General features: G+C 33.4%; 1 protein-coding gene across 1 annotated transcript in view; it reads right to left on the minus strand.

Moving 5' to 3' along the window:
* The window catches only part of CHIC1 (cysteine rich hydrophobic domain 1), a 35951-nt gene that overhangs the window by 10247 nt on the left and 11183 nt on the right, over positions 1-14521 (minus strand). Inside the window, exons 2-3 of the mRNA XM_060087339.1 lie at positions 14511-14521; positions 8568-8723 (exon numbers count right to left, since the gene is read on the minus strand). The exon at positions 14511-14521 is cut by the window's right edge and continues 44 nt beyond it. Of these exons, the coding sequence (XP_059943322.1) occupies positions 8568-8723; positions 14511-14521 (167 nt within the window). The remainder of the gene's footprint in view (positions 1-8567; positions 8724-14510) is intronic.

The raw sequence follows: 14521 nt of genomic DNA on the forward strand, positions 1-14521 counted from the left end.
GATCAAAAAATAAGAAAACTACATGCTGTCTACAGGAAACCCAATTTAAATATAAAGACATACACAGACTAAAAGTAAAAGAATGGAGAAAGATATACCATAGTAACACTAATCAAAGGAAAGCTGGAGTCACTTTAGTAATTTTAGACAAAGCAGACTTCAGAGTAAGGAAAATTATCAGACATAAAGAGAGGTATTACATAATGATAAAGGGTCAATTTTCCAAGACATAACAATTCTTAATGTGTATATGCCTAACAAAAGAGCATCAAACTATGTGAGGCAAAAATTGACAGAACTTCAAGGAGAAATAGAGGAGTTGACTATATAGTTGGCGGCCTCAACAGCCCTCTATCAGAAATAGATCAAGGAGGCAGAAAGTTGGTAAAGACACAGGTGAACTCAATAGCACCACTGATCTACTAGATATAATTGACATCTACAGACGACTTCATCTTACAACAGCAAATGACAGTTTATCCTCAATTTGATGTGGAACATATACCAAGACAGACCACATTCTGGGTCATAAAACACATCTTAACAAATTTCAAAGAACAGAAATCATACAATGTATGCTCTCAGACCACAATGGAATTAAACCAGAAATCAACAACAGAAAGACAGCTAGAAAATCCCCAAAACACTTTGAGATTAAACAGCACACTTCTATAATAACACATGGCTCAAGAAGAAATCTCAAGAGAACTTTAAAAATATTTTGAACTAAATGTAAATGAAAGCAAAACTTATCAAAATTTGTGGGATAAAGTAAAACCAGTAGCATTGAATGCATATAGTAGGAAAGAAGAAATACCTTAAATCAATCATATATGCTTGCACTTTAGGGAAAAAAAGAGCAAATTAAATCTAAAGTAAGAAGAAAAGAAATAATAAAAATTAGAGTAGAAATCAATGAAACTGATAATAGGACATCAATAGAGAAAATCAACAAAATAAATAACTGGTTCTTTGAAAAAATCAGTAAAATTAATACACCTCCAGTCAGGTTAACTAAGAAAAAAAGAGAGGAGACAAAAATGTTACAAAGTTTCAGAAATGAAATAGGGGTTATCACTACTGATGCTATGGACATTAAAAGGATAATACAGGAATATTATTAACAACTCTATGCCCATGAATTTGATAAGCTAGATGAAAAGGACTGATTATGTGAAAGACACAGTCTACTAAAACCCACACAAGGAGAAATAGACAATCTGGATAGGCCTATATCTATTAAAGAAATTGAGTCAATAATTAATAACCTCCCCAAGTAGAAAGTATCATGACCAGATAGGTTCAAACATTTAAGGAAGATATTATACCAGTTCTCTACAATCTATTCCAGAAAACAGAAGCAGAGGGGGTATTTCCTAATTCATTCTATGAGGCCAGTATTACCCTAATACCAGAACCAGACATAGGTATTATAGGAAAAGAAAACTGCAGATCAATACTTTTTGTGAATATAGATGCAAAAATCTGTATAAAACATTAGCAAAGAAATACAACAATGTATATACTACAATAAGTAGGGTTTATCTTAGGTATGCAAATCTGGTTCATCATTCAAAAATCAATTAATATGTAAGCCATCACATCAACAGGCTAAAGAAGAAAAGTCACATAATCATATCAATAGATGCAGAAAAAACATCTGACAAAATCCAACACTCATTCATGATAAAAACTCTTGGCAAACTAGGAATAGAGGAACTTCTTTAAGTTGATAAAGAACATCTTACAAAAAACCTACAGCTAACATCATACTTGTCGGTGAGAAACTCAAAGTTTCCCACTAAGATCAGGAACAAGGCAAGGATATTCCCTCTCACCATTGCTTTTCAACATCATTCTGGAAGTCCTAGATAATGCAATAAGACCAGAAAAAGAAAATAAAAGGTGTATATACTGAGAAAGAAGAAACAAAATTATCTTACTTCATAGATGACATGATTGTCTATGTAGAAAATCCTGAAAAATCAACAGAACTCCTTGAATAAATAAGCAATTATAGAAAGGTTGCAGGATACAAAGTATATTGGTATATATGATGATAGATTGGTATACATGATGGATACATGTCATTATACATTTGCCAAAATCCATAGAATGTACAACATAAAGAGTGAGCTCTAATGTAAACTAAGGACTTCAGTTAATAATAAATGTGTCAATATTGGCTCATCAGTTTTAACAACTGTACTTCAATAGAGCAAGATGTTAATAATAGGGAAAATTGGGGGTTGACTGAGGGAGATATATGGCAACTCTTTTTTTCTCAATTTTTTTCTGTAAACCTAAAATTGTTCAAAAAATAGGCTATTAATTAAAATATTATATATAAAAAGTAAAGATGAAATGAAGATACTCTTAGATAAAAACTGAGAGGATCCATTCCCTGCAGACCTACCATATAAGGAATATTATGGGAAGTTCTTCAGGGTGAAACCAAGGTACATCAGGTATTATTTTGAGTCCACACACAGGAAAAGATAAACTGAGAAGCTCAATGAATTCCAAGTAGGATAAACTCAAAGAGACCCATACTGAGAGAAACTATATTCAAACCTTTGAAAGCCAAAAACAAGAAGAAAACTCTTGAAAGCCACAACAGAGAAGCAACTTGTTATGTACAAAGAGATACTCAATAGGATTAACAGCCAATTTGATATCAACAACCATGAGGTTCAGAAGCAGTAGGATGACATATTTAAAGTGCTAAAAAGAAAAAAAAAACCTGTCATCCAAGATTTCTATACTTGGCAAAACTATCCTTTCAAAAAAAGGAGAAATTAAGTCGTTCCCAGGTAAACACTGAGGGAGTTCACTGCTATTAGAATTGCCTGTAAGAAATGCTGAAAAGAGTCCTTCAGGCTGAAATGAAAGAACACTGGACAATAACTCAAGCAACATGATAAAGCAAAGAACACTAGTAAAAGTAACTGCATAAATAAATATAAAAGCCAACATTGTTCTGTTTTTGTTTTGGAACTTCTATTTTCTTCCTATATGATCTAAAAGACAAATGTATAAAATGATAATTTTAAATCTATGTTAATGGACACACAATATATAAGATGTAATTTGTGATAAAACATATATGGGGTGGCATGTAGATGCACAGGAGCAGAATCTGTATATTACTGAAGTTAATGTGGTATTATTAATTCAAACTAGTGTGTTACAAGCTTAAGATATTAATTATAATCCCAAGGGTAACAACTAAGAAAATAGCTAAAAATATATACAAAAGAAATGAGAAGGCATGTGGTGCACTACAAAAATCAATTAAGTATAAAATAGGGAAGTAATGGAGTTGTTTTCCAGCTCCATTATCAGAAATGACAAAAGACAAAAAGGCAAAAGTCCTCCCTTATCTGTTACAGACTGAATTAAGTTCTCCCAAAATTCATATATTCAAGTGTCACAACCACCAGTACCTGAGAATGTGACCTTATTTGGAGATATGGTTTTTAAAGTGGTAATTAAGCTAAAATGAGATGATTAGAGTATGTCCTAATCCAGTATGACTGGTGTCCTAATAAGAAGAGATTAGGACACAGACATGTATGGAGGGAAGGCCAGGTGAAGACCCAGGGAGAAAAACGGCCATCTACAAGCCAATGGGAGAAGCCTCAGAAAAAAAAACATCAACTTTCCCAACACCTTGACCTCAGACTTACAGCCTCTAGAACTGTGAGAAAATACATTTCTGTTGGCTAAACCACCTAGTCTGTAGTACTTAATTAAGGCAGCCCTGGCAAACTAATATATTATCATCAATCACTTTAAATGCAAATAGATTAAACTCTCAATTAAAAGGAGAGATTTGCAGAATGGATTTAAAAACACGATCCATTTAAAGACCTAAATGTAAGACCTGGACACTATAAAACTCTTTAGAGGCAAACATAGGAAGAACACTCTTTGACATAAATCACAGCAAGACCTTTTTTGACCCACCTCCTAGAGTAATGGAAATAAAAACAGAAATAAACAAATGAGACCTAATGAAACTTAAAAGTTTTTGCATAGCAAAGGAAACCATGAACAAGACAAAAAGACAACCCTCAGAATGGGAGAAAATAGTTGCAAACCAACCTATGGACAAAGGATTAATCTCCAAAATATACAAACAGCTCATGCAGTTCAACATCAAAAAACAAACAATCAAATCAAAAAATGGGCAGAAGACCTAAACAGACATTTCTCCAAAGAAGACATACAGATGGCCAAGAGGCATATGAAAAGATGCTCAACATCACTAATTATTAGAGAAATGCAAATCAAAACTACAATGAGGTATCACCTCACACCAGTGAGAATGGGCATCATCAGAAAATCTACAAACAATAAATGCTGGAGAGGATGTGGAGAAAAGGGAACCCTCTTGCACTGTTGGTGGGAATGTAAATTGATACAGCCACTATGGAGAACAGTATGGAGGTTCCTTCAAAAACTAAAAATAGAATTACCATATGACCCAGCAATCCCACTACTGGGCATATACCCAGAGAAAACCATAATTCAAAAAGACACATGCACTGCAATGCTCACTGCAGCACTATTTACAGTAGCCAGGTCATGGAAGCAACCTAAATGTCCATCAACAGAGGAATGGGTAAAGAAGATGTGGTACATACACACAATGGAATATTACTCAGCCATAAAAAGGAATGAAATTGGGTCATTTGTAGAGACATGGATGGACTTAGAGAGTGTCATACAGAGTGAAGTAAGTCAGAAAGAGAAAAACAAATACCGTATGCTAACACATATATGTGGAATCTAGAAAAATGGTACAGATGAACCAGTTTGCAAGGCAGAAATACAGACACAGATGTAGAGAACAAACGTATGGACACCAAGGGGGGGAAGTGGGGGTGGGATGAATTGGGAGATTGGGATTGACATATATACACTAATATGTATAAAATAGATAACTAATGAGAACCTGCTGTATAGCACAGGGAACTCTATCTACTTCACTTTGCTATACAGTAGAAACTAACACAACATTGTAAAACAACTACATCCCAAGAAAAAAAAAGAAAAAAAATCTTAACATAACATGGTAACACAAAAACAAAAAAACAAACAAACAAAAAAATACAATCCATGAGTCTACATGAGACTCAGTTTAGATTCAAAGACACAAGTAGGTTGAAAGTGAGAGGGCAGAAAAAGATTTTCCATGTAAATAGTAACCAGTAAAAGAGCTGGAATAGACGATATCAGACAAAATAGATTTTAAGTAAAAAAAAATGTTACAAGAGAAAAAGATGGACAGTATATGTCTTAATATGCTCAGGCTACTATGACAAAAGACCATATTCTAGGTGGCTTAAACAACAGTTCCGGAGTATGGGAAGTCTTAGATCAGAGTGTCAGCATGGTTGCTTGGGTTCTGGTGGGAGCCCTTTTCCTTATAGAAGAACAACTTATTGTTGTCTATAAGTTCCTTATAGACAACTTCCTTGTTGCTCACATGGTAGAGAGATAGAGAGCAAGCTCTCTATTTTTTTCTTATAAGGGCACTAATTCCACCATGAGGACCCCACCCTCATGACTTCATCTAAACCTAAGTACCTCCCAAAGGCCAAAATACCAACCACCCCCAGATACCATCATATTAGAGGGGAGGGCTGCAACATATGACTTTTGAGGGAATACAAACATTAATTCCATAACAATATATATTGATGAAAATATAAATCTTTCAAGAAGAAATGACAATTATAAATATATACACAACTAACAACAGACCTGCAAAATACATGAGGCAAAAACTGACAAATCTGAAGGGAGAAATAGATATTTCTACAATAACAGGACTTCAATACTCCACTTTCAATAATGGATAAATCAATTTTGCAGAGCAGTAAAGAAAGGCAGGACTTGAACAACACTGTCAACCAACTAGATCTAACAGACATATACAGAACCCTCCACCCCACAACAATATAATACAAATTTCTTCTCAAGTATACATGGAGTATTCTCCAGGATAGGCCATATGTTATGCCACTAAACAAGCCTCAATAAATAAAAAAAGATTAAAACCATACAAAGTATCTTCTCCAGTAACAGTGGAATGAAATTGGAAATCATAAGGAAAACAACAAAATGTTCATGTTGTAAGACTGAGATAACAGTCCCTTCCCTCTGAACATCCCTCTCAGTTTAGCAAATATTATAGCAAAAAAGGTAAATGTTAAAAGTAATATCAAATTTAAGGATGGTGGCAGGATTAGGCCTGAAAATTGACTGTAATATCACAGTGGTAAATGTAAGAATGGGTAAACAATGACCTTGATTTCATACGTCAGGTAAGCTTAGAATCCTACCAGAGCCAAGAGAGACTAGGAGCAGCTCAGGGCATTCTGGTCTGTATTTCTTTTCTTTCAACTAATTTGCTGGAAAAAAATGTCCATGACGTATACAGGGGAAAAAAAAAAGTTCACAAGGCAGACTGTTTACAAAGAAGTTATTTTCTTGGAAACATTTTACAATCATTCATTTATACAGCAACCTTGTGACACAGGGCAGAATAATCATATTATTTCCATTTTATTTTGTGGATAAACACAGACGTGACTTCTATGAAGCTAGATACCCCGTTAGAAATGGCTAGAGCCATTTTTAAATAGTTGTATTTTATTTTTTATTTCTCCATGTGGACAAAAAAAGCAGTAGCAGTGAGGGGCCTTAAATCTCTTCATCATCACAACCACCATAAAAGTAACTAATATTATCTGGATTTTATAGGTGAGGAAATTGAGGCTCCAGAAAAGCCAGTGTCTTGTACAAGGTTACCAGCATGTGCTTGGTGCTTCATTGTCTAGTGTGTTAACATAGTATGTACAAAATCAATGGCCATAACTATAAAGTGTACAGAGCAAGGCAGATAATGTTAATGCTGTGTAGTTCTATGGTGAACCAGAGACCACGTGTCCTATTTAAAGGAAGGAGCCACCACTCAGCAAAGGCCAGTTGCTGAAATATAGGCATATGGGTCCAATACTGTCAGAGCTTTAGATTTTACAAGAGACGCTGGCTGTTTCAAATTTTACTTTAAATATTCTAATTTTTAAACGCTGGCAACTGATTTAAATGTTTAAAAAACAGAGTGGGCTGGATTTAGCCCACAGGACAACTGTTTGCATATCTGTACTAAATAAACTTTTTAAAACTGACAGATTAATGATCTAAGAATACACTGATGCCTCAATTTCAACATGAATTCCTAACCAAAGTAGTGGGAGATGGGGAGAAATCACAGCATCAGTATTAATTTCATATCAGTAGTGATCATAGTAAAATACATGACTGAATAAATTGTTTCTATTTCAGGCCTTGTGGCGGAGGTATTAATAAAGAGGCAAATACATAAACAGGTCATCAGAAAAAAGATCCTGGATAATATTAAAACCAAAAACTCTCTTCTTAAGTAATTGAAATTGGCTATATTTGTGTGATGAAAAAATCCCATAATTAATTCATATTGAGGCTTTAAAAATAATGAGGATGGGTAGGAGTTATTGATTTGTAACTTTTAAAAGATATGACAATTAAAGAAATAAATTTATGCTGTCATTTTTTTAACTTATAGAAAGCCATTTGAGAACATTGTTCATGCTTTGACAAACAATAAACTAAGCTCTATTTAAAATAAAGCTCTGATCTACTGGTAGTGACCAAGAGAATTAATAAAATGTCTAATTTTCCATTCAAAAAGTTATAGGGGTGGCAGTATTTTATTATTTGTTTTTTTGAAGTAGACATTAAGGAGGACAAGAGAAAGATGGAGAGGAAAATGTAATGAGTACTTGTTGGGAATCTTTTTGGTTTATGAAACAACTGCATCACTAATTATACCCCCACAAGGTGCTGTGATGTTGAATATGGTTCAGTAGGCTAATTATTATTTAGAAGTTTAAATGAAATCATCAATGTGGTACAGGCAAAACAACTGTAGGTAAAATGAATTAATTTTCCTCATTGGCTTCAATTAAAAAGTTTAAAAATATCTTCCCACTGGGGGAAAAAATCATTCTAAAGATCAAAATAAAATTTTAAAGAAGACGAGATAAATGTAGTAGTCTTAAATCCATGACATAACTGGTAATGTCATGTCAGAATGTTATTTCGACATGTTCAAAACTAACAAGGATTTCCCCTACCAACTTCGTAGATTACTCTCACTTCTGCCTTTCTTCAGATCAGAAGAAACTCTCCCATATACCTGTGGCTTGGAAATACTTTAAATCATAGCTTCAGGTTTTGTAAAAAGAATAAATATCCCAGTCACATTTATATTTACTTAAGTACTCCACTTACTTTGCACTTATTTAAAATAATGATTGGAACCCATATTAAGTGATAAAGCATTGATAAAGGTTGGACAAATGACTTAATCTCTCTGACCCCTAGTTTCTTTATATCTAGAATGAGGACAGCATTGTTATGAGAATTTAATAAATTCTGTAAAGTACTTGGCACACAGCAAGTGTTCAATAAACATTAGCCCATTATTATTACACAATAAAATGGTTACTCACTCTTTTGTTGAGACAAATAACGGGCCACAGGCTGCAACCCAGTGTGCAACAGCAGCAGAGACAACCACACAGAAGCCATTTCACATTGACTGGGAGAGCCTTTTTCAAACATGCATTCACACGGCCAATGCTGGTCTTAAATTCTTCTGGGGCCACCTACAACAAGGGCGCAATCTTTAAGAGTCTGTGGGCAGCTTTCTACTATTTATCTCTAAATCTAAAGAAAATGTTTGCCTTATTACAAGTACTTTAAGGAATTACACGTCTAAATATATTTCCTCCCTATCTTTCCCTATAAATATGTATTATATACTCCTGGATGACATTAGAAAGCAAAACAATATAATTTCATGTTTACAGAACTTATGCTCATGTTCGAAAACAATCTTTTGAAATTACCAACAATAAAATGACAACAGTAACATTGGTGGTAAAGGATACCTGTCAAGCAGTTTTCTTACAAATATTCTCATTATTAAAGCAATATTATATATAGTCTCCAGTCACTCAGACTAAAGGTTGAGTAAGACTAGAAGCATAATGCAACAATAAAACCTAAATACTACCAGAGTAAATAGAATTAAATTTAGACCTCGGCAATATTTCTGGATTATCTTTAAAAAGGCAACTCTCAAATGTTTTCTCCCTGGCAAATTTGCAAGATAACAATTTTAACACTTGCCATTGTTTGTAGGGAAAAGCTACACTAACAAAAGACAGTGAGGAGTGATCACATTCAAAAAACAGTCTTAATATTAGCATAAAATGGACTCATAGCTGCTATAAATTTTAGAAGTTCAGAGATCCTTAAATACACAAATTTAATATTTTTAATTACTACCTCCATTCCTGGAAGTGGCTGCTTGTGCCTCTCTGTAAACAATGACAAAGTCAGTTCAAAGGCAAGAGCATGACAGGCATAATTAGATTTATACAAGAAACTCTGCTTGAAGGTTACACAATTCAAAGGTATACTAAAAATAGTTTGCTTTCAGTGAAATCACATTTCTGGATCACAAAAATGATTCCCTTTCATTTAGAAAGCTGTCACACTGTAAAATCTATGGGAAAAAAATTCTGCCATCTGGTTGTACAAGCAAAAATTATGAAATTGTTAGGAAAAATAAGCTGCTGTAAATTAAAAACCCCACTAGCATGTTTGGTATCAAAATTACAGAGCTTTATAACTCTTCCAGGTAAAAATTGTATTAGAGGAATCAATTTATTACATTTTTGTCTTTTAATAAACATGTCTTAGAATCAATACTACAATACATACCTATTAGCAGATGTTAGAAAGAAACATGACCACAGAATTCAGTACCATCATGATTTAAACATTAAATAATTATACTAGCTTTATTAAAATTGTTCACGCCACCCAATAATGTTAATCTATAAATTAGATTTTCTTCCTAATATGTTAACAAGTTGTGAAATTGTAAGGCTCAGAACTGTATTTACAGGAGGAAACTAAACTGATTTCATTCTCCAATATGACCTAAAGACAATCACTGAGTGAAAAGAATTCCAAATAAATGACTAAATATCTGGAGTAAATATGAAAATAAATTCAGAGAACCATGGCTTATAACTGAAAATAGAAAACACCAACAGGCTTAGCACATTAAGACAACAACTAAAGATCTAGATTCTAGTTTCTTATTAGTTATAAAAAAATCCTAGGTAAGTTCATTTAATTTTTGTGAGTTTTAGTCTCCCATCTATAAAATGAAGTAAATAATTTTTCAATTACATACCTCACAGGGAATGGAAATTATACCTTAGAAAGGACCTCCTAACTAGAATGCTTTGAGAAAGGAAGTCAGTGAACCGTATCTGACTAGATTTGGAGAAAGCAAAGCAAAGCTCTTTTTTGCATGGAGTATCACCTGAAGGTTTGGATCAGGTAACTTAATACTCCACAGCTTTGTTACACAGTCTATTATAAACAAAAGGATAAACTGCTACATTTTGAATGCAAATTTAATGTTTTTCAATTCTTAAAAGACATTCTTTTTAAAATCAAGGTACTAAGTTGCTATCTTAAAATTTACCTCTCAAACAGTGATATTCAACTTCTTTTTTCCTAGTGAGCCACTGAGCAAGCAAATGGAAGTTAAAATAAGGAAAATATATTTATATATTTAGCTGTAATCTGTAATATAACATTATTATCAATTTTCTTTAAACTGTGTATCCAGAAACACTAATACATTTTTTAAATATGGCAAATTTTGATATAAACTCATAAAATTATTAAATCTGTCCATTTACAAATTTAAGTGCTTGTAATTAGAATTTAAATTTATGTTTAAAAAGTAAAATTTTTATTTAAAACTTTTATTTAAAAGCATGTAAGCACAGACGAGAAAAAGAATAAGGCTGAAGTCAGAAATGAATCAATCCAAAATGTAAAATTTGATTTTTGTTTAAAACACTGTGAATGAAGTAAATTATATGCCAAGGTATATAAAATTTGTTATAAGATTTATCTTTCATTACATGCTTCTGGAAATGAATTAACAAAAGCATTTCTAAAATGTGGCAATTTTCCTTCTTCTCCACCAGTACTGTCCACTTTTAACACAATATTCACAGTTAGTACTCTCTTACTATGGACAAATTAAAAACTAAAACAGTCAAGTTACTAAAAATGAGAATTCAATTTTTTTGAAGTCATAACAGAAACATATTGCAAAGAAAACTTTTACTAGAATTTCAAAGAATAAATTGAAATCTTCATTTTGACTTTAAAAGGAAGCCAGATTTGTCTTTAAAAAAAAATCTATATTTGAATAACAGTAAAAGTCATAAAACAGAGACAAAGGCATAGGAAATGAGAATTGGTTAACTCCCGATTTTAAACAACGTGAAAGAAATGTTTAGTTAACTGTGTGGAATCAGAGTTAATAACATTTTACTCATTTACTTCCATATAATTGAGTATTTCTAGTAATGAAGGTTAGATGGAAGCCCTTTACTTTGTAGCTGGATGGCAGGTTGTAAAGAAACATTTAATTCCTTTTGACTTTCTTAGAAAGAAAAAAGAAAGCTCATAAAGGTGGGGGAAAGGGTCATAATATTTTATAACAGGATGCAAGAGACTTTGCAAACAGAAGAAAATCTAAGCAAAACCCAGCAGGACTGATTTGCCTCCTTCAATCATGGGGAACACAACCCAATCAATCACTTGTCATACTGGATCACAATAGTAAAGGTGGATTTTATGGTTTATGGTTCCCGACACTGCACACTAATCTCCCTGTAACACCATTTAATTGTTGCAAGCTGAGGGCCGGAAGCTTTTATTTCTTTTCTGAAGTTCTGTGGTTCTTTCATTTTCTGGTCACCAGAATCTGTATGTATACACCTGTTTGATATGTCCTATCACGACAGGAGGACTTATCTTCAGTGAAAGGAGGAAACAATCTTTCCTTAACTTAATATAAAAGATTATCTTTTCATTTATATTAAAAGCATTAACACATAAGAAGCACAAAATTAATACTGAGCCACAGAGCTTAACAAAATGGCTTTTGAGGTTTTCAGAATTCACTCCACAATTTTGCTTAGTTTAGGCATAAATGCTATATAGAATTCCACTCATGCTGGAATACTGGTTTTGTAAAATGCAGATTTATTTTTCTATTTTACCTACTGCATTTATTCATTTTGAAATATACTTACACTGCTGCTAAGTCTGAAATTCAAACCTTTTTTATCTTTTAGTTTTTTTCTGAAACATGCAAATTCTTTTTTGCCTCTCAAGACCCCACAGTTATCAAAGATGCATTTTGATAATCCAAAATAACCTATACAAATGAAATAGTGCCTACCGGAGAAAAATCATCTCATTAAAGAGAAAATAAATAAAAAGAAAATAAAGTCATCATGTGACTTCGAAACAAATCAGACTTTCATAATTCCTTTTAGTGTTTTTTCATCACCAAACACTAAACTAGGAAAAACATCACTGTATCATTTATGCCTCATTCAATATATGAGAAATTTTGTGCATTTAAATAATGCATACTAGAATAAATATCCAATCATTATGTGTTACAAAAACGGTCACCTGAAAAGAATGGATATCTTTAAGAACAGTTCATATCCAGATCATTTAGGTTGTGTGAATGCATACCAAAGGCAGCTTAATATTCCTACTTCCCTAGTTTAAAAAACAACTATCTTTTGTGCTGGTGGAATTTCTAGTTTTAGAAGTCTTGGAAAGAAATGAAGAGGTGTAAAGAAATATTCTGAAGATTCCTCGAGCACATAAAAGTGGCCAATTTCAAAGATGGATAATTCTTACGCCTGGGAACTCTATTCTCTGACATATTTTTTGATTATTCATTTTCTAGAGTTAATTGGATTTGTAATTCAAACTTTTTAAAAACTAAACCAATAATAAAGCTAGATGTAACTGCCCAGACAACACATGTAGCAGCATCAAGGGAAACATAAAGAACAAGTTTTCCACTGGAGATGCTTTAATTTACATTTTCTTTAATTTTAATATTGATTTTGCCATCTTTCCACAGACAAATTACTATTCAAGAGATTTTTTTCCATAGCTATTTTTTCCCTTGGAAAAAACATTTATGATTAATTCATATAAAACAAATCTAAATCTGAATTGCTGTTTAAATTGGTGAATAATTCTAAATGATCGGGATAGGAAGGTAGAACATACTAGAGAGTGAGGCCAAAATCTCAAACCAAAGGGCTCTTTGTATCCTGAACAGATAAATGGCCACATATTTTCTAATGTTCACTTACCTAGGGACTACCACTATTTGTTTAGTACTGTATGGAATGATTTGACATTATACATCAGGAGAGACAGAAAAGGTCAACAGTCAAAGAGAACAAATTATTGCTGGGACCGAGAACAAACGATTACTCAGATGAAGAAGGTTAAAGTAGCAAAAGCAATTAAAATTGAAAGCTGGTGAGTAGAGAAAATTGGAAAATCAATCAGGGTGAAACTGGGATATACTGATGAAGAATTATCAATAAGGGCTTCCCTGGTGGCACAGTGGTTGAGAGTCCGCCTGCCGATGCAGGGGGCGCGGGTTCGTGCACCGGCCCAGGAAGATCCTACATGCCTCAGAGCGGCTGGGCCCGTGAGCCATGGCCGCCGGGCCTGCGTGTCCGGAGCCTGTGCTCCGCAACGGGAGAGGCCACAACAGTGAGAGGCCCGCGTACGACAAAAAAAAAAAAAAGAATTATCAATAACAACCACAAACTTACATTGTGAAGCTAGTAAGTACCTGACAATACACTAGGAGTTTTATATATTCTTTTTGCCTTAGTCAGAACCTTTTCCTTTGGGTTTAGCAGTTAGCATTACTGTTGTAAGAGGATTTTCCAAACAGTTTTGAATCCTAGGAAGTCTTTGAATATTGAGCCTCGATGCTAGAAGATACTACTGGGTGTAGAGGAATCAGGAAACAAAAAGGTAATAACAATTTATTGCAGTGAATCCAATTGTAGAAGCTCAAGCTATCTAAAAGACAGAAAAATGTCCAACCAAAAATTTGATTTTTTGATGTATAACAAATCACATCACAGGACACTTTAAAATTCATAGAGTGATACAAAGTTGAACACTGATAACTTCGTTAACTCTAAAATCATTGGAAATTACTGACCTAAATGAAAACAATTATAGCTACCAGTGCTGAGAAAAAAGGCAAAACTGGAAAAACTGAACAGATAAGTAAATAATGGCTGGCATTAATGGACATGAACAAAATAGCTGGTCATATGCTAGTAGTCATGGAGACTGCTTTCAGTCACTAACGACATGGCCTCCAATTACCCTGACCTCTTATTATCAGACTTCATTACAGTGAGTCAAAGCACTTGTCATAACACTAAATAAGCCATAAAACAATGCTTTTAGAATTGAAAAGTTCAATGCAAACTCTCACTTACCTTCCCTGTTA

The sequence above is a fragment of the Mesoplodon densirostris genome, chromosome X (genome assembly GCF_025265405.1).
Source record: "Mesoplodon densirostris isolate mMesDen1 chromosome X, mMesDen1 primary haplotype, whole genome shotgun sequence".
In the NCBI taxonomy this organism is placed as follows: Eukaryota; Metazoa; Chordata; class Mammalia; order Artiodactyla; family Ziphiidae; genus Mesoplodon; species Mesoplodon densirostris.